Consider the following 23,287-nt stretch of genomic DNA (forward strand, 5'->3'; position numbering starts at 1 on the left):
TTACAAAAATCATAAATATGTAAACAAAGAATTGTTGTGTTATCTTTGTAAACAATTAAATGTTGAAATTAATTTAGATAATCATTAACAAATTTTAATAGTAGCATTAATTAATATAAAGACAAAAATAAATTTCCTACTACTTTTTTTATCTATTTTATTCATTCTTTGAATATTAGTTCAAGAAAGATGAGATTTAATAAAGGTATTTTTTTAAATTATTATAATGTAATTATATTTTACATTTTAATGTATAAAATGAATACTAAGTAAACCAATATTAACTATATTACCTTTGATGGTTGATCCATTTTTGAAGTACTCAAATTAAGAAACAGGAAATCTTTAACACAAAACATAATTAAACTAAAAATGAATACTTTTAATACTTATTATCATTATATTATAATAGTTACAATATATCTTAACATTATATTTAATTCTAAAATAACACAATGAAATATCTAGGTAAAAGTTTTTAACAGGTGGTCAATAGACCACCAGGGGATGAATTTATAGTTACTCAGTAGTTTGTGAAAAAGACTTTATTATAATATACTACAGTGACATTTAGTAGTGACCTAGATGGCCAACTTCTACGCATGGGCATGGCATTGTTCTGTTTATATTACTGTTAGTTGATTAAGAAGGGGAAACAGATAAATTTGTGGCATGTGCACCACCGACAAAAACTAGTCACTACCTGAATTGTTTCAAAACATGAATGGAGTACAATAAAATCGCTTGGGACCAACAATTTTTTCCGTTATAGGGAGGTATAACTATATTATAATATTTGAATCAGGACTATGTAAATTTTCCGTTATAAGGATTCCATCTAATAGAAGATCCGTTATAGAGTAGTTTTACAGCATAATTTTAGTTTATGTTTATGCGCATTAAATTTCAGAAAAGAGTGTATTAAAATAATTACTATAATTTATACTAGTTATAATAAAAATTTTTTAAGTTAACATCAAAATATTAAATAGTAAAAAAAATGTACATTTTAGTTTATAGTGAGCTATACTTTTTAGTTTTTATTATAAAGTGGTGCAAAATACAGATAAGGCCAAGATCCCCAGATTTAAAGAATATAAGCAATTATTGTGATTTTTAAAATAATTATTTCTAAATTTAGGTATATTGATTCTTAAATTGTTAAAATAAATAGTATGTTTTTACTAATTATAAAATTTTTAATTTAAGTAATATGGCAATATAAGTTACAGAACAGTTTTTCTAAATAACAGAAGGAATAGGTATTTAAAAATAAATGGTACCAAAAAAAAAAAATTTCAAGTATTCAATAATGTGGTTTTAAAATAAGACTTTTGGTATTTTTAAATATACTTTATGACCATATTTTGAAATTTCAAAAGATTTTGTACTATTTCAAGAAGTTCCCATAGAGATACAAACTTTTGTTTTTCAAATAAAACTCCTTTTTTTACAATAAATTATTTAAAGGATAATTTTCTAGACAATGTTAACATATCAATATCAAAATATGGATAGATAATTTTTGAATTATTTAACTAGTGAACTATGGATAATGTAGCTATAGAAAATATAAGGGCTATGATGACTTAAAATTTTTAGTAATTCATATTAATCTAGATATCAACATTTATTATTTGTAAAAATAGTCTAAGTATAATTAACAAATAATTTGATATTTTTAAGGATAATTAGGTATCCTTAATATAAACCTTTTAATAACTAAAACATTACTCATTCAAATTTTGAAACCAACATTTAAAAAATATATATATCTACTAAATAATTTATAATAAAAACCAAGGTTTGTGTGTGAAAAATAAAAGTTTTTATCAAAACAAAACACTGCTTAAGTAGAACAAAAAATCTCATTTGTTTGAAATGACGATATTAATATTAAAATATAATAGTTAAAAAAATACAAATATCAAAATTTGAATAATTTATTATGAGATTAGAAAATAAAAAATGTATGTAAGTATAAAAATTATTGTAATATAATTAATGATTTATAAATATTATTAATATATATAAATGTTAAATAAGAACTTGCACTTAGGTAATATTAGTATTTTAAATCAATTTTACAAACAAAACAAGTAACTACTCAAATATTGTATTATATATTATATTTTTACGACACTCGACATGTAGCAATTTATCTGAATCATAATGAAAATTAATTACATAACAAAATTTACCACAAGATTTAACAGAAGAATCCAAACACCATCTACAACACCATATTACCTATATTAAATTCCGCGTTAATGTGTATTGTGTAATAGCTATAAAGAAGAAAATAATGTAGTATGTATTGAAATTAACAATTAAACTTTCGATGATCATATCATGCCATCACGGTTCAATTGATATATTAATTGATGAATAAGCGAATGCCGATTGCCGAATAACAATTGAAATTGGATTTTTTAACTGAGAAACGAAAGTCGCTAATCGATACTCTAGGACTCGAGAGCTAAAGAGTCAGGAAATCTCAACTCTGGCCGAAATGCCGAATCGCCAATGACGCAAATAAAAAATTTTTGAATGTTTTTACTTTTTACTGTTTTTACTTAGTAACTTACTATTTAAAATGGTTATGATAAATTGATAACTCTAAGTTCTAACCAAAAAATGACACCATTGACACACGTTTTATACCACCATAGAACCACAGAAAAATGTATTTTGTGCCTTAACCACGGTTTAAGGTATCTTAACGGATTCGAGACCACTACCACCGGGGAGCATGATTCAGCAGCATTGCAGCAGCTGCAGCTGCAGTGTAAGATATATCTTATCTATCTCAGTGGCTGCAGTTGTCCGAAAAATGATAAAAGAAAGAAAATTGATAAGACTCCGAAAGCAGGAAGGTATTGCCAACCGTCAGACAATAAACTCTCAATATTAAGATTGATAAAAATTATATTATATTATGCATATTATACTTCAAAATTAATAATTATACTACATTCTACATATATAATTTAGGCCACGGACTAAGATATACCTAAGGTATATTATTTAGGCCAATTTATAATGTGATTTATAAGTATTTAAAGTATTTTAAACATGTGAATTTCGATATAGTGTAAATTCCGCGGAGGAGTGCGGACATTCTACAAGTGTGACGCCGGCCTTAGGGATATTATATATAGATATGAATAGTTAATGATTTGTTCATAATATAATCGAGTTTATAGACAAATTTTGAAAAATTGTCTAAAAACTAGAGAAATGACCTTGAAACAGTAAAAAATGTGTAAAAATATGCACAAATGCAAAATAAGAATTACATTAGCTTTGCGCAGTGGTGATATCATAACCAATGAGGTGCATAAGAGGTGCACTTATTGGCTATTGCTAGTTGAAAAAACTGCATTAAAATGACATCGCACCAAAATTCCAACCCTAATTATAACCGAAATCTTATATGGCTTACACACTATTAAGCAACTAATTGGGAGCCTCGCTAACTTCAGAAACATAGATTAATCAATAATCGCGCAAATAAAATACGTTTTTTAAATTTGGCAATGAATTTCCTATTGAGTATGCCACTTAAGATATCGGTTATTCCAGCTTCCATATATTATATATAATACAATCGCTTTTATAAATCATATCTATATTTCTGATTTACAAAATATTGAGCAGTTCTTTTTCTTTTTGAGACTTCTTACTTATTGTTATATTTCTGTAAGCATATAATAATTATTGACTAAAATATATATATATTATATATCTTTTTAAGTTTAAATTGTACGTTGTACGTATTCTCAATTCTGCATCTTACATATTATTTTGACAATAAATTAAATTATAATTAAAAATGGATGTGCCATCAAATAACGGTAAATATTTTTATATTTTTTAATAAGCTTTAAAAAACACATTTTTTAAAAACCAAATTGAAAGTTTGTTTAGATATTGTAAATCATGACCATGCCTATCATATTACCAATCAAGAGCATGTTAAGTGTATACAATAGATTTACCTATTAGAAAATATGTAATTAATTATTTAATTAACATAGCCTAAAAATTACTAATATATATAATTACACTCTAGGTATTATTAATCATGATCATGACTATGTACCGATGGATTTGGTACACAATGATAATGGTATGTATTTAACCGTTTAAGTAATACAAAATAGTATAAATAATTATTACTTTTTTTTTTAAATAAATAGATTTTATGGAGCCCATTGAAAATTATAACCCAGGTATGTCTTTATGTTATTTAATGTACTTCTTTCACTAAAAACGTACTATGTATTATTATATGAAATAGAACCCCAAGAACTTACACATGAAGTCCTTAATTTGGAAAAACCCGAGACGTATAAAATAGATTTTGGTACACAAAGGACAACCGAAATCATACGGGATAATCTGGGCTTCCATTATTACAAAAATAAAAAAACTGAGAACAAAATGTGAGTAAAAAAAAAAAAAAGGTTACTTAAAAAAATTTTTAAAAATGAAATGTTATAATTGTACAGATATTTGGTATGTCTTGAAAAAAAAAAACAAAAAATCCATGTCGAGCAACTGCTCATATATCTCCTGACCAAAATGATGATAAATTGGTTTTGTGTAAGCAACTGTAATAACGCAAAAATAAAGAAACTAAAAATTTAAATATTGGTAATTGTAAAAATATTAATATGTTGATTAATATTTTTATTTTTAAAAGTAATGTTTTGTTATATGTGAAGTAGTTTAAATAAATTGTATCGGCAATCACAAGGGACACAAGCCTTGAATGATTGCCTCAAATATATTTGTAAGTTATTAGAAATTTATCGATTATTTTAGCCTATGTTTTATCACTCTAAATTTGCGGAATCACCTTCCTCCTGATGGTCGGAGGGTTCTCGAGGTCGAGCTTCGAGAACGATCAAGTAAACTCTATAATACTATTATTGTTTAAATATGGATGCGCATGCACCTTACCTTGTCCGCAGCTGTCTCTGGTTGCAGTCGACGTAACAAGGATAGAATTTATTGAATTTTTTAGCACTCAAGAAAGAAATAACTAAACACTTTGACAAATTTCGTTATAGGAAAAAGAAACAGTAAAGTTGTCATAGGTAATGTCTTTTGAGTGGTTGTGTGTAAGTCTGCTGTGCTCCTGCACTTGTCTGTTTTAGTGGTGCTCGTGCACTTATATGTTTTGGATGTGCTCATGCACTTCTCACTATGGAGGGTGCTCATGCACTGATGAGAGGAGACGATTTAGGCCAGGTCCGCCAGAGTCATCGGCGGCCCGATCAAAGGTGTCGGTGTCCCCAAAGAAAATTGTCTTTTTCCCTGGTGAAAGCGACCCTGACCGGACCATCCCCCGTCTCCGGCGGCACATAAAAGAAGTTGCATGTGTTGCGCTGTACCGTTATAATCCCGTACAGTGTCCTGTACGAGACTAGATAATAGGAATCGTTCCAATCACCAGTGACATGATTTATTGGGGTTATTTTAGATTTTATTACATGCGTACGACAACTCGACCGTTATATATTTTATTAAATGAAAATAACGAATTTACAAAATTTATGATATGTAAATTTGAACATATCATTACACAACACAATCATCAAGTAAGACCATTCAACGAGGAGGTACCATTATTGAGGCAAAAGTTGACAGAGAAAGCATTACAAAAAACTGTATGTTCATATTCCTCTAGAGGAATATACAGAGGAATATACATGGAATTGATTGTCAAGTCATACATATTCTTTATACTATTCTACAAGACTACAAATGAAATAAATGTCCTTTAATAGTTGCAATTTGTTTTATCTGAAAAATTTAAGAGTATATTTATAAATTAATCTGTAAATAATTTATTTTTAATTATAACACTGACTTAGGTACTTAATAGTTTCCAAATGCTGCTAAGGACTACACCTTTTTACAAGGGTCTGAAAGGATGCGTCGTCTGAGGCAAAAGTCAATTCCTGCAACACCCGATAATATTGAAGACCTTCATACTTTACTAATGGCAAATAGCCAATTTACATTAACATTACAAAATCCATCAAATAAGTAAATTAATATTTATTTATACTTTAATTTAAGTAATTTAAAAATTAAAATACCAACTTTAAATTTTAATAGGTTTTATCAAGGTCCTTTATTAATTAATCAACAAATAAAAGGCTTAATTTTTTGTAATATTTCAAATATTCAACTACTAGCACCAGAATTAAGAAATGTACGTAATGTTTTAAATCTAAAGACTAAAATATGATAATTATTTAATTAACTATTAGTTAAAATATAAGGTTCGGGTAGCAGGATGAGACGGCACATTTAAGACTGTACCAAAATTTAAAAAGAAAGATGCCTACCAAATATTTACTTTTCAAGTAATCTATAGTAATGTGGTAAGTCATAAATGTTATAATCAAGGAATTCAATATTACTTCTCAAACATTCACGAACATTAAGGTATTCCGCTATAAATATTATCACGAAGAGTCCATTGTCCGCTATATATATTTTCACGAACATTTAGGTATCCCGCTATAAATATTATCACGAACATTTAGGTATCCCGCTATAAATATTATCACGAACATTTAGGTATCCCGCTATAAATATTATCACGAACATTTCAGTTAAATATAACGGGATACCTTATTTCTCATGATAATATATATAGCGGGATACCTTAATGCTCGTGATAATATATATAGCGGGATACCTTAATGCTCGTGATAATATATATAGCGGGATACTTAAATGATCGTGATAATATATATAGCATTATAGCGGGATACCTAAATGATCGTGATAATATTTATAGCGGGATACCTAAATGCTCGTGATAATATTTATAGCAGGATACCTAAATGATCGTGACAATATATATAGCGGAATACCTAAATGCTCGTGAAAATTTTTATAGCGGGATACTTAAATGTTCGTGATAATATTTATGGCGGGATACTTAAATGTTCGTGATAATATTTTCATACATACATACATAGATACACCTGCACCTTGGTTGCTAGAAAAATATTCAAGTTGGTCAACATTGCTTAGAATTACAGCTTTAGTACAGCGCTTTATCAATAATTGCAAGCTTTCGCATTTAAAAAAATTTGATGGACGTACAGTTGGTTTTTTAACCATCGCAGAAATTGCAGATGCTGAATGATTTTGGGTGACCAACGCTCAAATCAACACATTTGAGGATGAGTTGTCATCTTTAAAAGCAGGCAAGCTGGTACGTCGTTGTAGTCCACTATTCAGACTAAGTCCATTTATCGATGAACATGGATTGATAAGAGTAGGTGGTCGTCTGGTGAACGCCCCCATAAGTTACGGCTCAAAGCATCCAATGATATTGCCTTCAAAAAGTATGGTGACCAAGATGATGTTCAATTATGAGCATATTCGCTTAATGCATGCGGGTCCTCAGGCGTTACTTGCTCATGTGTCACAAAAATACTGGCCTCTTAGAGGAAGAGAAACCGCTAGAAAAACAGTCCATCATTGTTTACAATGTTTCCGCGGCCTTCTCCTCACCACTGATGGCCCCGTTACCTCGTGAAAGAGTCACCATTAGTCGGGCATTCTCAAAAACAGGAGTGGACTATTGTGGTCCCATCATGGTGAGAAGTGGAATTAGAAAAGTCACACCAATAAAAAGTTACATATGCGTTTTTGTATGTATGGTGACAAGAGCTATACATTTAGAATTGGTTTCCTCATTAACAACAGAAGATTTTCTTGCAACACTTTCCCGTTTCATCGCTCGGCGAGGACAAATCTCAGTTCTTTATAGTGACAACGGATCAAATTTTGTTGGTGCTGATCGGTCATTACAGTCTCAATTCAAAGCACATTTAAAGGACAAGGCGTTAAATGACTACTTAAGCATTAACGTTATCAAGTGAAAATTCATACCAGCAGCAGCTCCTCACTTCGGAGGACTGTGTGAAGCTGCGGTCCAATCAGCAAAGCGACATTTGTATCGAGTATCGAAGGGAGTACTATTAACCTATGACGAAACCACAACTTTACTTTGCAAGGTAGAGGCCGCGTTAAATTCAAGGCCCTTGACACCTATGTCTTCAGATCCTGGTGATTTAAACGTACTGACACCTGGGCATTTTTTGGTTGGTGGCCCTTTAATGTTGCCTCCTGAACCCGATCATTCCACAGTTCCTTAAAACCGATTGCGCAGATTCAAGCTTATGCAAGCACAATTTCAAATATTCTGGAAGCGATGGCTTTCAGAGTACCTGCCCCAATGTCAAAGGAAGGGCAAATGGTTGAAGAGAACTCGAAGTGCTGTAGTCGGCGACATTGCAATATTAAAAAACGAATTGTTACCACCTTTACAATGGCCTCTGGTCCGGGTTACAGAGATTCATCCAGGACAAGACGGAATCGTTCGGGCAGTCACAGTGCGAAACTCAGCAGGTCAATTTTTTAGCCACCCAGTGGCGAAGCTGGCATTCTTGCCAACTTCTGAAGATGAGGAACCGGATCCAGCTGTCCAGGCATTATTATTGTAATTTTTTTTTTTTTTTTTGATAGCTTTGTTTCTAGTTATATTACTCACATTATACCTTTGTATTATCTTATACCATATATATATTTTTTACGCACTATTCACATTTATAACATGAGGGCTATTTTTAAGTCGGTGCAATAGGTTTTTTGTATATCCATTTATAATATGTTATGTTTTGTTTTTTTTTTGAAAGGCTTTATCCTTTCAAAGGGGGGTATATGTTCGCGCCAGTGAGCAACGCGAACAAATATATTGTGCCACAGCTGCGCACGTTTGTCTCCCTGTCTGTTCTGATACCAGCGATATGCTTTTATCAAGCTGATAGTGAGCGGCGTGCGTAGCTGCAACGGCATTTATTTTGTATTATAAATCTTAAATTATTGTTTCATTTTTTCATGGAGTTGTTCCTTTTTGCCTCTCGAGCTGCATGGTCGTATCCCAGCCAGTGGTGTACATTCGTTGTTTATTTTTTCGTGGTACCAAGTCTTAGACATCAGGTTTTTTTCCTTTTTTTTGTCTTTAACTACATTGTTTTTTTTTTTTTTTGTCAATTCCATTATATTTTTTTATTGTATCTAAAGGATCTGTAAGTATCGCTATTGTGATTATTTCAAAATAATTAATCATTATTCCCCAATTCAGGGTGGTCAAGACACATCAAAAGCACGAGGTCGATTTTTTTATTGTATACTCTGCTGTGTTTTTGGTTGTTGGCGCGTTGTATAAAGTATTCGTTGAACTGGTGGCTCGTTGGTCGTACGTTCTCGGGGTTGTCGCACATTTTATTTTATATTGTATTTTTTATTGTACAAGTGTGGGCATCCCGAGACGGTAGCGTTCTGGTTCAAAGCCGCCAACGGACACCAGTTCTCAGGTAAGAGGCTGACGAGCCTCATCATTATTATTATTATAATTTCATTTATTTTTTTATATAGCCAGCGTAGGAAAAATTATTATTTTATACTTGTTGTATTGAGCCGGCTTAGGCCAATATTATATTTTTGTATGTCCGTCTAAGGGCAATTTGTCATATTTTTATACTATTGTGGAGCCAGCTTAGGCCAATTTTTTTGTATATTCATTGTGGTATTAAGCCAACAGGCTAAAATTTATACATTATACTTTTTTTTTATTATATTGTTGAGCTAGCATAAGACAACAGCCTGAGTTTGTCATTATTATTAATATATTTTTAGTTCCTATTAAAACAAAGTTACCAGTATCGAAAGTTGTTTCTTGATTATCATTAGTATTTATTTATTCATTTATTTACATATTTTATTTATTTGGTTGGTAGTGCAGCACCTTGGGTGGCCTACCTTCCTGCCGTAAAGGCGTTTTAATATTGTTATTATTAAATCCGGATTGCGGCTACAATAATATTTATAGCAGGATACCTAAATGATCGTGACAATATATATAGCGAGATACCTTAATGTTCTACAAGTAATTTTACATAAGGATACATTTATCATTTTTCTAAAAACCTGTTATTTAAATTTTGAGTTTTCAAAATCGTTCAATCTAAGTACGACTGTTTAAAAATCCCTAATAACAGTTTTTCGAAAAATCAAATGCAAAATATTATTTTTTTATGATAGAACACATAGAACAATTTCTTAAAATGTAACATGTCATCCAAACCTGTCTCTACATGATAATAAATATAGCGGAATAGTTAAATGTTCGTGATAATATAAATAGCGGGATACCTAATTTTTTTTATTTTATATTTTTTTTTTAAATATATTTTGAAAATAATTTATTTATTTAAATATATAAAATAAAAAAAAATAAAAATAATATATTATTTTAAAAATATATTTTAAAAAAAAATAAAATAATTTTCAAATTATATTTAAAAAAAAAATATAAAATAAAAAAAAATAAAATAATTTTCAAAATATAATTAAAAAAAAAAAAAATAATTTTAAAAATATATTTTAAAAAAAATGTTAGTTTAATGTTCAATTATAAAAAAAATAATATTTTGCATATGATTTTTCGAAAAACTGTTATTAGGGATTTTTAAACAGTCGTACTTAGATTGAACGATTTTGAAACCTCAAAATTTGAAATAACGGGTTTTTAGAAAACTGAAAAATTGTTCCTTATGTAAAATTACTTGTAGAACATTAAGGTATCTCGCTATATATTCACGATCATTAAGGTATCCCGCTATAAATATTATCACGAACATTTAGGTATCCCACTTTTTATATTATCACGAGCATTAAGGTATCCCGCTATATATATTGTCACGATCATTTAGGTATCCTGCTATAAATATTATCACGATCATTTAGGTATCCCGCTATATATATTATCACGAGAAATAAGGTATCCCGCTATATATATTATCACGAACATTTAGGTATCCCACTTTTTATATTATCACGAACATTTAACTATCCCGCTATAAATATTATCACGATCATTTAGGTATCCCGCTATAAATATTATCACGAAGATTCCATTGTCCCGCAATACATATTATCACGAACATTTAGGTATCCTGCTATATATATTATCACGAACATTTAGGTATCCCGTTATAAATATTATCGCGATCATTTAGGTAACCCGCTATAAATATTATCACGAACATTTAGATAAAGTCACAAGTATTTCACCATAAATAAGTGGTAAAGTGATAACTTTGACAGTCCTACACATCGAAGTATGAACATTAAAATAGATTGAACAACACAATATTTCTACAAATTATATGAAACCATTATTAGGTTTTATATTATAGTCTGTTTTATTACACACAATGTTATATTTTATTTTTCATGAAATCGTTTTTTCTTAAAAAATATATTTCAAATAATTTCGCGGAACCCTAAATAAAGTTCGCGGCACCCTAGTTGGGAATCTCTGCATTTATTGGTCAAAACTCTGGGTACAAAATATTCGGAAATACAAAATATTCTATTTAATTTTTATTTATAATAAATTATGTATTATTTATTATATATGTTTATATAAGCATATACCACACTATTATATTTTTAATGTATGAATAAAATAAAATATAATTTATTTCTTGCAATATAATAATAATTTATAATCTTATACTATAACAATGATTATTATTAAACATTTATATTTTGTTTTAGGATTAAACTTTAAATCATATCAATTTATCTGACTGCAGATAGTAAAATTTTAATAATTTTAAAGATACATATTAATGAGTATACTAAAATACTATAAAAATTATATTTAATTATAATTATTGAATATGTTGAGGTATATATTTTTAAATCGTACTTTCGTCGGATGTTTAGTCACCGGTCTAAAATCATATAATAAAATAAAATAAATAATCGGTAGTTCGGTATCATAATATTATAGGCAATAAAAGCAATAAATTGTGATTGTAGTTGTTATATTTTACTTTTTTATTTTTTGTTAACTTAACAATTAGACATTAGTATTAATTATGCATGTTGTACACAGTTGTACGTTAATATTAAATTAGCTTTGCTATAATGACTAAGTCATTGACTATAATGTATTGATTAAAATAAAATACATTTATTGCGGCTTTTTAATTTGACACTATTACTTTATTTAAATACTTAATTTAACACATATGAATTAGATTTAAAAAATTAGAGGTTCTGTTTTACACTTTTGAAATGATCTACCCGGTACCCTGTAATACTAGTCGGTCGGCACTTGTTCAATGATCTGTAGTTCTGTACAAAATTTCCCACCGATGCCAGGGCACGTGGCCACTGTTCGTCCCGAGCCTCAATGCGACTTACAATAAAAAATATCACAAAGTGATAAATAACGACAATAAAAACGCTATAATAGCGGAAGATAATAAGACGTACCGACGGCACAGTAATAGTAATGATAAAAGGGCGTTTGGCGCAAAAATGCAAAATAATAACAATAATAATAATAAATTGATTTAAAAAGTAATGATAATAAACATATGCAGTAAATCGCCGACCAATAATTGTTCAACAGAAAATAATATAAAACAAAGAGAATAAATAACAATAATTTTATAATAATTACACGATTGTACTTTCGGGAGCGGTGGATGGAGAGGAAGGAAGGTAATTTAGACGGTGCCGTCGTCGCTCAGACCACCGTCCCGCGATAAGCAGGTTGCTTGGCGTGAACAGAGCTTATAATAGATTTATGCAGATAAACTAAACTAATGAGTTCCTATCTTTACTAAGTGCGGCCAGCGAAATTAGGCGGGTGACCGTCGCGCCCCAAGTGGCAAATTTTCATCAGTGTTTCCTAGACTACATTCCCGCGTAAAATAATTTTAAACGCTCTGACATATTATGTCTATTAAATGTACCTTAGACGATAATATGGTATATTGTGTGGCAAGGGCGGGAAGTGAGCCACACATACTATTTTTTGTCACGCCCCTGCGTTTATGAAAAAGGTTATGCAGGGATCTATGCAACAATTATAGACTATTACTAACGCATCGTTCGACGCACTTATATAGGAACAGTGCAAATTAAATATGTTTAAATGTTTATGCGTCATGCAAGGAGGTTACTATACATTTAAGATGTAACCAAAATTTTATGTTTTGTAAGAACCGTGGTAGGTGTACATTTTAGTTTCTGGTTGTGCAGGGGATACCTACGCGCCCGGCGGCCGGCACTTTTGGGGATTTCCTCTTTTCCGCCCGGCACTTTTGGGGATTTCCTCTTTTCCGCCCGGCACTTTGGGGATTTCCACTTTACCGCCCGCTGGACGGAAAAAGGACGCTTTCGAACGCTTCAACCGTGGTCGAAAACCAAACTTTCGGTGCAGGCGTGACAAAATATTATATTGTGTGGCAAGGGCGGGAAGTGAGCCATTTCAGTCGCGGGCGTTGTGTGCGGCACGAGCCGTAGGCAAGTGCCGCATTTCGCCCAAGACTGAAATTGCCTTCCCGCACGAGCCACACATACTATTTTTTGTCACGCCCAACAGTGCAAATTAAATATGTTTAAATGTTTATGCGTCATGCAAGGAGATTACTATACATTTAAGATGTAACCAAAAGTTTATGTTTTGTAAGAACCGTGGTAGGTGTACATTTTAGTTTCTGGTTGTGCAGGGGATACCTACGCGCCCGGCGGCCGGCACTTTTGGGGATTTCCTCTTTTCCGCCCGGCACTTTTGGGGAATTCCTCTTTTCCGCCCGGCACTTTTGGGGATTTCCTCTTTTCCGCCCGGCACTTTTGGGGATTTCCACTTTACCGCCCGCTGGACGGAAAAAGGACGCTTTCGAACGCTTCAACCGTGGTCGAAAACCAAACTTTCGGTGCAGGCGTGACAAAAAGATATTTGTTTGTAAGGACTAAGGATACACAACATTTTTCATAAAACAGCAACTGCACTATTTTTTTCTATAGCTATTCCGCTATGCATCAACAGAACAAAGAAAGAAACAATGGTTCTCACTTGTATACTGGGAGTTTCTGGGGAAAAATAAGCTAGTATTTAAATAACAGAGAAGAGAGGTGTAATTATATTATAGTACATTCCTTATTCAATTTACTAACAATTAGCAAAGAAACAACGGTATCAGTTGTATTAGCTTACAGTGTTGCAGATTTTAGAACAAAGTCGCATAAATGGAATACTCAAATGACAGTGGACTAAATTTACAAGTTTATTATTTATTAGTATTATTTAGGTAAAAAATAGAATTAGAAAATCATTATTCATTGTTATACATTTTTACCACAATAAAATAAACATTGAAAAAAGATATTCAACAAATGAAAATAGAAATATATAAAGTAAAAATATAATAATATCAAACATTTTAATGTTATTATAAACCTTTAGGTAAGTACATATTATATATTTCTACATTTACGTAACGTGAAAGTAAATAGAAATCTTACTTTTTAATCTTACATTTACTCCTCTTCAACATTTATCAATTTTTCATTTATCCCCACTAAAAATATATGTAAGCTATTAAAACGTTGTATAACAACATAAGATTGAAATCAATTATTTTAATTTATTTGTATCTACTTGTATTTACTTTACGTATACATGAATAATATAATTTTATTTTTTAATATTAAATTTTTATTCATTTTCATACATAAAAGAGTACCTATAGTACCGAATAGTTATTACTGCAGATAGGTTATAAACAGTTATTACAGTTATAACTGTTATTAACAGGATGGGGGTACTCGTACACCAGCTTGTTGCGGAAGGGGTATATCAAAACTGTTATGACTAAGCCTGTGTGTATAAATTATGTATTATAAATAAACGATGCTACATGGGGGTTAAGCAATGTGAAAACAGTTCGGCCTCCATGTAGTGATTTAAACGGAAAAAAAAAATTATAACTGTTATTAACAGTCTAGTACCTACATAGCCACATAGGTATACCTACAACTTACAAGGCCGTGTCCAAACATTTTTCAGAGGGGAGGGGTCCAATAACCTGTATAATGTACTAAATGTACTCGCTCAATGTATTTAGAATATTTACTGAATTTAGGCTTTGACATTTAATGAATAAGACAAAAAAAGATTTAGTCTATTACTTATTAGTCACAGTCTGGCGGATGACAGTGTACGCTGTACATATTATTATTATAATATCTTTAATTTACACAAATATATTATTGCTGTTGTCAATTTTCAACAACCACGGTAATCATGTTAAATAGTTTTAAATAAAAATTATTATTCGTATTCATCATAAACGGAAAAAAAATAATATATAAATAAATTTAATACTTACATCTATTAATTACAACTAAAAATATAACAATATTGATAACGATTAACAGGTAAATATTATAAATATTATAAATTATTAGTAAACTAATAGTAAATATGGCATTATTTAATATTATCATTATTTGTCTAAATTCACTTAGACTTCTATACCATATAGACATCTGTGTCTAAATGCGACGTTCATTAGTATATTTTGTCTTCATGTTAAATCGTTTATGTAGGTACATATCATGTTGTAATTATTATAAATAAATATAGGTATACTCGACAGTTAGGTACATCACAGAATAGAGTTTAATCTATTCTGTGGTTATATTTTATTGAATAATTTTTATGTATTATAGCTCTTAAGTCATAACTCATAAATCATAATACTACTATTTATTTTTCAATTAATCTAATACTTCTGTATTTAGGTATCTAAGTACTGTTTATTTATTTTAATTTTATTGTTCGTTAAACTAATTTTCTACTTCGACAACCAGGCTTTTAGCCATACGCATTATTTTAAATACGTTTTTAAAATTAATATAGGATTATTATTTACATGATGGCTTTACATAATTACAACATTCAATCTATATCTCACAAATTTAAGATTGATGTATGGTGTAATAATATGAATGGTTTTTGTGTGATATTATTGTAATAGTATAATAGTTTTTAGTGTTAAACATAATATTGAATTCTATAAACTTACGGTGCTTTAAAATACCTGTTAAACAATTGTTAACGTTATTATGACTTATTAATTTGATATGTTTATAATAAACATCAGTTGGTATAATAGCAATTATTAACAGAACAGTCAAACAGGTTATAAATTATAATCTCAATTCTCAGTTAATTAATACCATTGATTATAAATACTATAGATTGCTCACTGGCCGCGTTAACTGGTTGTGCGAAAAATGGATGTTGCCGCTATGAAGCGCTTTCGTCGATAATTAGTTAGTGGATGTCGACGTTGTAATCGCTAGTGTCGATTGTCGAGTCCGTTGAGCTTGAAAGTCGGGTAGGGAGCTCGGTTCGTTTGGGACATTAGGAAAATGGGAAATAGGAATTGGGAATAGTGACTGAGGAGTGAGGAACTGAGGACTGACTAGTGAACTTCGAGTACTAATGTGTCGTCGCATCATTGAATCATTCATTAATAATGAATAATGATTTTAACATTTGAAATTAATCACAATTTACAAGTTATCGTCTTGTTAGTTGTTACCTAAATTCTGTTTCATTTTAGTTAAAAATATAAACGACACACCTATGCTTAAAAAAAATATAGTTTAACATGGGATTATGATTACCTTTTTTGAGAAGTACTAATTTTATTAAAAATTCTAAGTTCTTAAGAAATGATTATTGAAAATGTGTACATACTATAAAGTATAATGTTTAAATATAATTTCAATGAAAATATAACCTTATAGCATTAAAATAAAATACTACATTTTAATAAAATTGTATCAGAAATAAATGTACCTACCTATACGAAATTGCTACAACTTGGTAGTTGTACTACTACCATTAACGAAAAAAAATTAGCTTTGTCTATTATTATAAGTCTCCATCTACGTATAAATATATGCGTAAAAATAAAATTATATTACCTGGCGAGAGTACTGTACGTCGTTGGCTAAGCTCAATACATTTTTCTACCGGTTTTTCATCAAAATATATAGAGCAAATTCAACTTAAAGTTTCATTTATGTCTTATCAAGAAAAGCGATGTGTTATTTTACTTGATGAAATATCAATAATGAAATCTCTTGAGTATAATAAATCAAAAGATGAAATTGAAGGCTATGAAGATCTGGGTACATTAGGCAGAACAGATAAAATCGGATCTCACGCTTTAGTTATAATGGTACGGGGATTATACAACAATTGGAAATTTCCACTTAGTTATTATTTAACCGGTAGTGGAATAAAAGGGGATAATTTGGCAATAATTATTAAAGAATCAGTTCAAAAACTTTTTGATCTCGGTTTAACACCAGTAGCAATAGTGTGTGACCAAGGAACACAAAATAGGCGCATGTTTTCACTTCTAGGAGGAACAATAAAAAAACCATTTACTGAAATTTGTGACCAAAAATTGTTTCTGGTATATGACATGCCACATTTAATTAAAAGTTTAAGAAACAATTTGTTAAATGGGGATATACAAATTGGTGATACAATTATATCATTTGATGATGTGAAAAAAACATATGATATAGATAGGAACAGTTCTACTGCTCGAGCAATGTGCAAATTAACGCCAGCTCATTTAGCACCTAATGCATTCCAAAAAATGAGTTGTAAATTAGCAGTTCAGGTACTCAGTAGATCTGTTGCCGCTGCAATCAAAACGTGCGTTGGTACAAATGAATTAAACTCAAGTACAGCACTTAATACAGCTAATTTTATTGAAGATGTAAATGATATGTTTGATTCCGCTAACAGTAAGAATTTGTATGACCCTAACCCAAATAGACGACCTTTAAGTGATAACAACCCACAAGTTTTTGAAAATTTAAAAAAAATGTGTACAACTTTTCAAAATGCTATAAAAATAAATAAAAAAAATAAAAAAAGTAGTGTTCCGCCTTGTTTTGAAGGATTTGTATGGACTATTACTGCAATATTAGAACTTTATGAATTTGAAAAACCAAAAATGTATTTAAATACTGGAAAACTTTCTTTTTTTATGATGACAAACCGAATAACACAAGATCCACTAGAAAATTTTTTCTCTATAATGCGACAGAAAAATGGTTACAATAAAAATCCAACTGCTCGAACATTTCGATGTTGTTTTGGAACCATTTGTACATATAGTTTAATGAAATGTTCAGAAAAATGCAATTGTGAGGATGATGATGATGAGTTTTTGAATGTAGATGTTCTGAAAGATATTAAAATAGAAACAAATTTAAATGAAGACGATATGACCAAAATACATGACGAAATTATTAATACAAATACTGTAACGGAAGTAAGTTCTCTCTCTATAATAAGTCCTATGTCAGAACATTCAGAACCAAGTCCTATTTTGAATTTAAACCATTCATTAGAAAATTGTTCTATTGTGTATTTTGCTGGATATATAGCTAAGCGATGTATAGAAATGTTTAAGTGTGTTAAATGTGAAGAATCATTAATTCTAACATCACAATATCTTCAAGATAAAAATCAATTACTTTTATTACACAAAACATACGGTGATAGTAAAAGTATTGAAGGGCTTAAAAATCCATCAAAATTTATGATTTACATCACAAAAATCTGTTTGGATATTTTTAACAAAAATTTTAATCAACTTAGACACGAAAAAAAAATTTTATTTCAATTAATGGACAAAACCAAAACTGTTATTGATAATAACGACGTACTTATTAAAGTCCAATCATGCTACGAACATTATATTTATATGATGGAATTACTGTACACAGTTAAAATATACAAGGAATGTAATTGGACAAATTGTGAATTACACAACAAAGCAGTTCAACATGTGGCAAAATTGCGGATTTTACAACACAACTAAATTGTAGATATATAATTGTATATTAATAGTGTTCTATAATTTATAAAATTATGACTAATGTACCTAATTTTTAATATGTACCGATGTTTACTTTGTAATTAATAACATTAAAGTATTCAATTTTGATTTGACAAGTGTTATGCAATAATTATTGAATAATTCCAGAATCCACGATAACAAAAAAAAAAATCAAGTGTACTTCCTACATCCTATTATTTCAAATTTTAATCTGTTAACAAGTTCAATTACACAAATTTATATAAATGCATTACGCATTTCATAAATTTTCGTAAGTATGTGTTAAAACTGTGTGTAATTTTGGTATATTGTATCGTTTCCTTGTTTATAATATTTCACAATTTTTCTATTGAAAGATGCATTAAGTAGTAAATATAAATCGATCAAAATCGTATAATAGTATAATTAGCCCGTTTCTCCCAGCGACCTAGCCACGCTCGACCAAATCATTCAAAATAAAATTATTAATTAGTAAATACGTCCGAGTAATAACGTAGTAGACGTCATGACAAACTACGATAAAAACCAGTTATACCCGCACCGCGTTCCATCATAGTATCGGTGGCTGGAATAAAATACTAATTTATTAATATTATTGGTTCTTATCGCCATCTACCGAGAGCTTTATTGTACGCTATCGAAAAAACCGCCGAGTGAGCAATCTATAGTATTTATAATCAATGTTAATACTTAATAGTTAATAATAATACAACTAAATGTTTAATAACTTAATTTTATAATAAACTGGATACTATAGATAAAATGCAATTAAATTATTTAAATAGTGAAATTTATAGAATTGTAAATGTATAAAAAAATTAAATGAATACATGTATAATTTGATGAACAAAAACCTATTGGAATAAAATAACTTCAATGACTTATGATATTTTCTTTAAATAAAATATCTATTGTAGAATTGTAATATGTCATGTAAAAATTATTATGTATTTGTTAGTGGATGTTTAGTAATATTGGCAACTACAATTATTAATGTTATTGCAGCCATATTTACGCCGCGTTTACTGGGCTTTGCCATCTATTTTTAAATATTGTTTAGATATACGTTCAACGGATATATTATTTCTAGTAATGCCTGTGCGTCGGAAAACGCCGTGTTACTACTGATGTACCAAGTCGTGGTTAAAACAAATAGGTGCCGTTAAAAAAATAATAAAAAGTGCACCACGTCATTTTCTGGGTCAATTATATTGTATTTTAAATTATAATTAGTAATATATAAGCAAAATAATTAATACTTTTCCAATCAGCTTTCTCTGGCGTGTCTAAAAGTAAATAATAAAACCAATTTGTTCATGTTCACAATATAATATTATGGTGGATATAAAGATAAAAATGTCAATTAATAATAAGTATTGTGTTTTCATATAATAAATACATCAAAACGTCAAATTTTTGTTTTGTTAATATAATTTTTATAAATTTACTAAATTGGTATCTAATATTCCCGATTTTATTAATGTTGTGCAATTTTAGATTCTGAACGAAGTGATGTGATGAATGTATTGATTTTATGTGTCTGTGTTTGTGTACACTGTAAACATTTTTTTGGCTGAGTCAAAATGTATAAAAATTTAATACAAAGTTCCTCATAAGTTGGTCTTATAGCGATTCAAAAATTATAAGAATGTATAGGCACGATTTTTAGATTCTGAATGGAGTGATGAATATATTGATTTTACAATGATGTGTGTTTTTTTTTTTTTTTTGTGTCTGTCGACAACATTTGGAGGAGTAAAAATGCTTCGATTTTTGACTTCAGCCCCTCTTTGAAAAGGAAATTGAATCTAGTTGGTACTTTAACCAGTAGGTAAAAATCCTTAAAAAATGAGGGAAAAACGGGATTTTTTTACGCAAAATCAGTTTTTGTCAAAATCGAATTTTTTATTTTGCTAACTCAAAAACCAATCAATGTAAACACTTGAAATTTTCACTAAATGTTTATATTAGCGTTCTTCATACACAGTTAAATTTTCAAAGAATTTTTATTTTTTTTTTAACTATTTATAGACAGTTGAAATTTTCAATTTTTCTAAGTATTTTTTTTTTAAATAACGATAAAAATTTTTTGGCTGATCAGAAAACATTGAACATTTAATACAAGGTTTCTTATAAGTTTTTCTTAAAGTGATAAAAAAAAATCCGAAATCGTTAGTCACAATTTTTTTTTATAAATGCTTAAAGTTCGAATTTATACAAAATATGTCAAAATTGCGAAAATTTGGAAGTAATTTTGTGTTTGGAAAATCGTAAAAATTTTTTCTTTTATAACTAAGTTTTGAAAATTTGGTACAAGGTTCTCCATAAATTTTTCTTCGAATATCTGTAAAAAAAACTCTACCGGATTCAGACAAAAAATTTTTATGAGTGTTTAAAATTTAAATTTTTATAAAACCGCGTTAAATAACGGTTTAGCCTCAAACGATTTTTGATATTTGTTGTTATTCAAATAGTATAAGTCGTAAATACTTAAAAATTTTACCAGTTATTTAGATTGTCATTTTCTTTACGTGATTTGATTTTCAAAATATTTTGACTTTTTTGAGCTATTTATAGACAAATGAAATTTTCAATTTTCCTAAGAATTTTTTTTTGAAGTGTCGATAAAAATTTTTTGGCGGAGTCAAAATATTTGAAAAATTAATACAAAGTTCCTCATAAGTTTTTCTTATAGCGATAAAAAAATTATAAGAATACATAGGCCCAATTTTTTTTTATTGGCATTTGAAGTTCAAATTTTGACAAAAACTCGTCAAAATCATGAATATTTGCAAATTATTTTGTAGTTCAAAATTCATAAAATTGTTTTTATTTATATCTAAGTATCTAACGTTAAATATTCTAGACTGACAAATCATCTCCGTTCAGAATCGTTTTTCGTATACAATGATACCTATCATTGCATTCAAATTTAACCTACCCTAGTCCGAGATCCACCCCACCTCCTAATGTACAGCAGAGCAGTACCCACTTGCCGACTTTTTTTTTATATAAATTTATTAAATAATAATACAAAAAGTATTTGTCTTTATGAATTATGTCTTATACAATTTTAATAAATAATAATTAATAGTAAATACTAAAATCAAACGGTAAACATTCAAAACAAACTATAGCTATAAATATGTATAACAATAGTAAAAAATGACATATATATTGACTTTATTATGGTGTTTTAATTTTTAATTAACCTGATATTGGTTCATTATTTTGTTATTTGTTTAATTTTTCAAATATATATTTTGTTGTGGTCTAACACCCCGACAATTGGTTAACTATTAGTAAATACCAAGAGAAAATTGATAATAGGCAATTATCTATATACATTTTAGAGAATAAATCATAATAAAGTATAAAAATATCATTATTTTTTACATTTTGTAGTTTTTATAAATAACCACGAGATATGAATTAAAAGACCAAACTTTTTATCATTAAATCGTATTAATAATGAATCAGAACAAATTATTAATTCTTTAATTAAATATAAAAAAAAAAAAAATCTAAAGATTACAATTTTATAGTTGTTTGTATTTTAAATCGTATCGCCTGACTACTGACTATAACATAATACAGGTATAACATAACAATATACTAGGTATATAATACTGCTAGGTTATAAAAAATAAATTATAACTTATTGGATATTATACTATATTCAAATTTTTAAACTATATAATAATATACAATATTAAATATTTAAACTTACTACCTTTTTCATTATATTGGGTCATATAATCTTTAGTAAAAATATCTAAAAATAAAAAAAGGATTTTACTTTATTTTACTAAAATAACGGGTTCGAATTGTAAATAATTAAATAAATTATTATACAACAATAAGTTAATTTTATTAAAGTATATATTAATTATCTTATTCATTAGCCGGAATATACAAAGTTTGTTAATATTTTTCGATATTATTATTTTACTAATTAAGAAGTTGTTCACGACATTAAGTGTGAATAAATGATAGTTTTATAATATAAAAATAATGTCAAACATTAAAAACATTTTGGGTAGAATATCCGCTCAAAGGGGATGAAACAGTACTTTAAATCTAAAATAAAGTTAAATGTACTTTGAATCTATAATTTAAAATAAACCTTACTGTCTTTGTCTTCTTCAATTTTTGGATCTGAACATGATTGTATTTCAGTAACTGAAATTCAATAAATATGTTTTTTTTAAATTTGGTCATTCTTACCGATTTTTAGTTCAATGAATAATAAAGTCAAGTAAGTTATCAAAAGAGAAAATAATTAAGTAAATAATTATACAATAATAAATTAATTTTATTAAAGTATTTATTAATTATCTTATTCATTAGCAGGAATAGTTTGTTAATATTTTTCGATATCATTATTTTACGAATTAAAAAGTTGTTCACGACATGAAGAGTGTATAAATGTTAATTTTATA

At 28.8% G+C, this 23,287-nt stretch overlaps 2 protein-coding genes and 3 long non-coding RNA genes across 13 annotated transcripts in view; 2 read left to right on the forward strand and 3 right to left on the reverse strand.

The window, feature by feature from the left end:
- The window catches only part of LOC114125241 (endoribonuclease Dicer), a 28,433-nt gene extending 25,690 nt beyond the window's left edge, over positions 1-2,743 (reverse strand). For 7 of the 9 annotated variants that reach the window (XM_050197895.1, XM_027988811.2, XM_027988806.2 and 4 more), the window contains exons 1-2: positions 2,202-2,582; positions 294-343 (exon numbers count right to left, since the gene is read on the reverse strand). In XM_050197895.1, the coding sequence (XP_050053852.1) occupies positions 294-311 (18 nt within the window). In that variant the 5' untranslated portion in view covers positions 312-343; positions 2,202-2,582. The other 2 variants (XM_027988803.2, XM_027988805.2) reach the window with 2 other exon arrangements.
- Positions 2,744-3,462: 719 nt separating this feature from the next.
- Positions 3,463-4,824, forward strand: LOC126549249 (uncharacterized). Its single transcript, XM_050197901.1, has 4 exons — positions 3,463-4,132; positions 4,203-4,235; positions 4,304-4,448; positions 4,515-4,824. The coding sequence occupies exons 1-4, from the start codon at positions 4,108-4,110 to the stop codon at positions 4,651-4,653; spliced, it is 342 nt and encodes a 113-aa protein (XP_050053858.1). The 5' UTR covers positions 3,463-4,107; the 3' UTR covers positions 4,654-4,824.
- Positions 4,825-5,515: 691 nt separating this feature from the next.
- Positions 5,516-6,134, reverse strand: LOC126549251 (uncharacterized). Its single transcript, XR_007603396.1, has 2 exons — positions 5,882-6,134; positions 5,516-5,814 (listed from the first exon to the last, which is right to left on the reverse strand). It is a non-coding gene; the product is annotated as an uncharacterized LOC126549251 (long non-coding RNA).
- A 2,761-nt stretch (positions 6,135-8,895) lies between these two features.
- LOC126549250 (uncharacterized) lies at positions 8,896-9,764 on the forward strand. Its single transcript, XR_007603395.1, has 2 exons — positions 8,896-9,128; positions 9,185-9,764. It is a non-coding gene; the product is annotated as an uncharacterized LOC126549250 (long non-coding RNA).
- A 943-nt stretch (positions 9,765-10,707) lies between these two features.
- LOC126549077 (uncharacterized) lies at positions 10,708-23,051 on the reverse strand. The gene is made up of 6 exons (XR_007603223.1): positions 22,977-23,051; positions 22,579-22,620; positions 20,105-20,131; positions 15,996-16,010; positions 14,431-14,486; positions 10,708-11,843 (listed from the first exon to the last, which is right to left on the reverse strand). It is a non-coding gene; the product is annotated as an uncharacterized LOC126549077 (long non-coding RNA).
- Between the last annotated feature and the right edge of the window lie 236 nt (positions 23,052-23,287).

Source organism: Aphis gossypii, chromosome 1 (genome assembly GCF_020184175.1).
Source record: "Aphis gossypii isolate Hap1 chromosome 1, ASM2018417v2, whole genome shotgun sequence".
Taxonomy (NCBI): domain Eukaryota; kingdom Metazoa; phylum Arthropoda; class Insecta; order Hemiptera; family Aphididae; genus Aphis; species Aphis gossypii.

Coding starts and splice junctions, on each gene's coding strand:
- LOC126549249 (XM_050197901.1), top strand. CDS start 4,108: ATGGATTTGGTACACAATGATAATG. Junction 4,133..4,202: donor TTTGGTACACAATGATAATG/GTATGTATTTAA, acceptor TTAAATAAATAG/ATTTTATGGAGCCCATTGAA. Junction 4,449..4,514: donor AAAAAAACTGAGAACAAAAT/GTGAGTAAAAAA, acceptor ATAATTGTACAG/ATATTTGGTATGTCTTGAAA.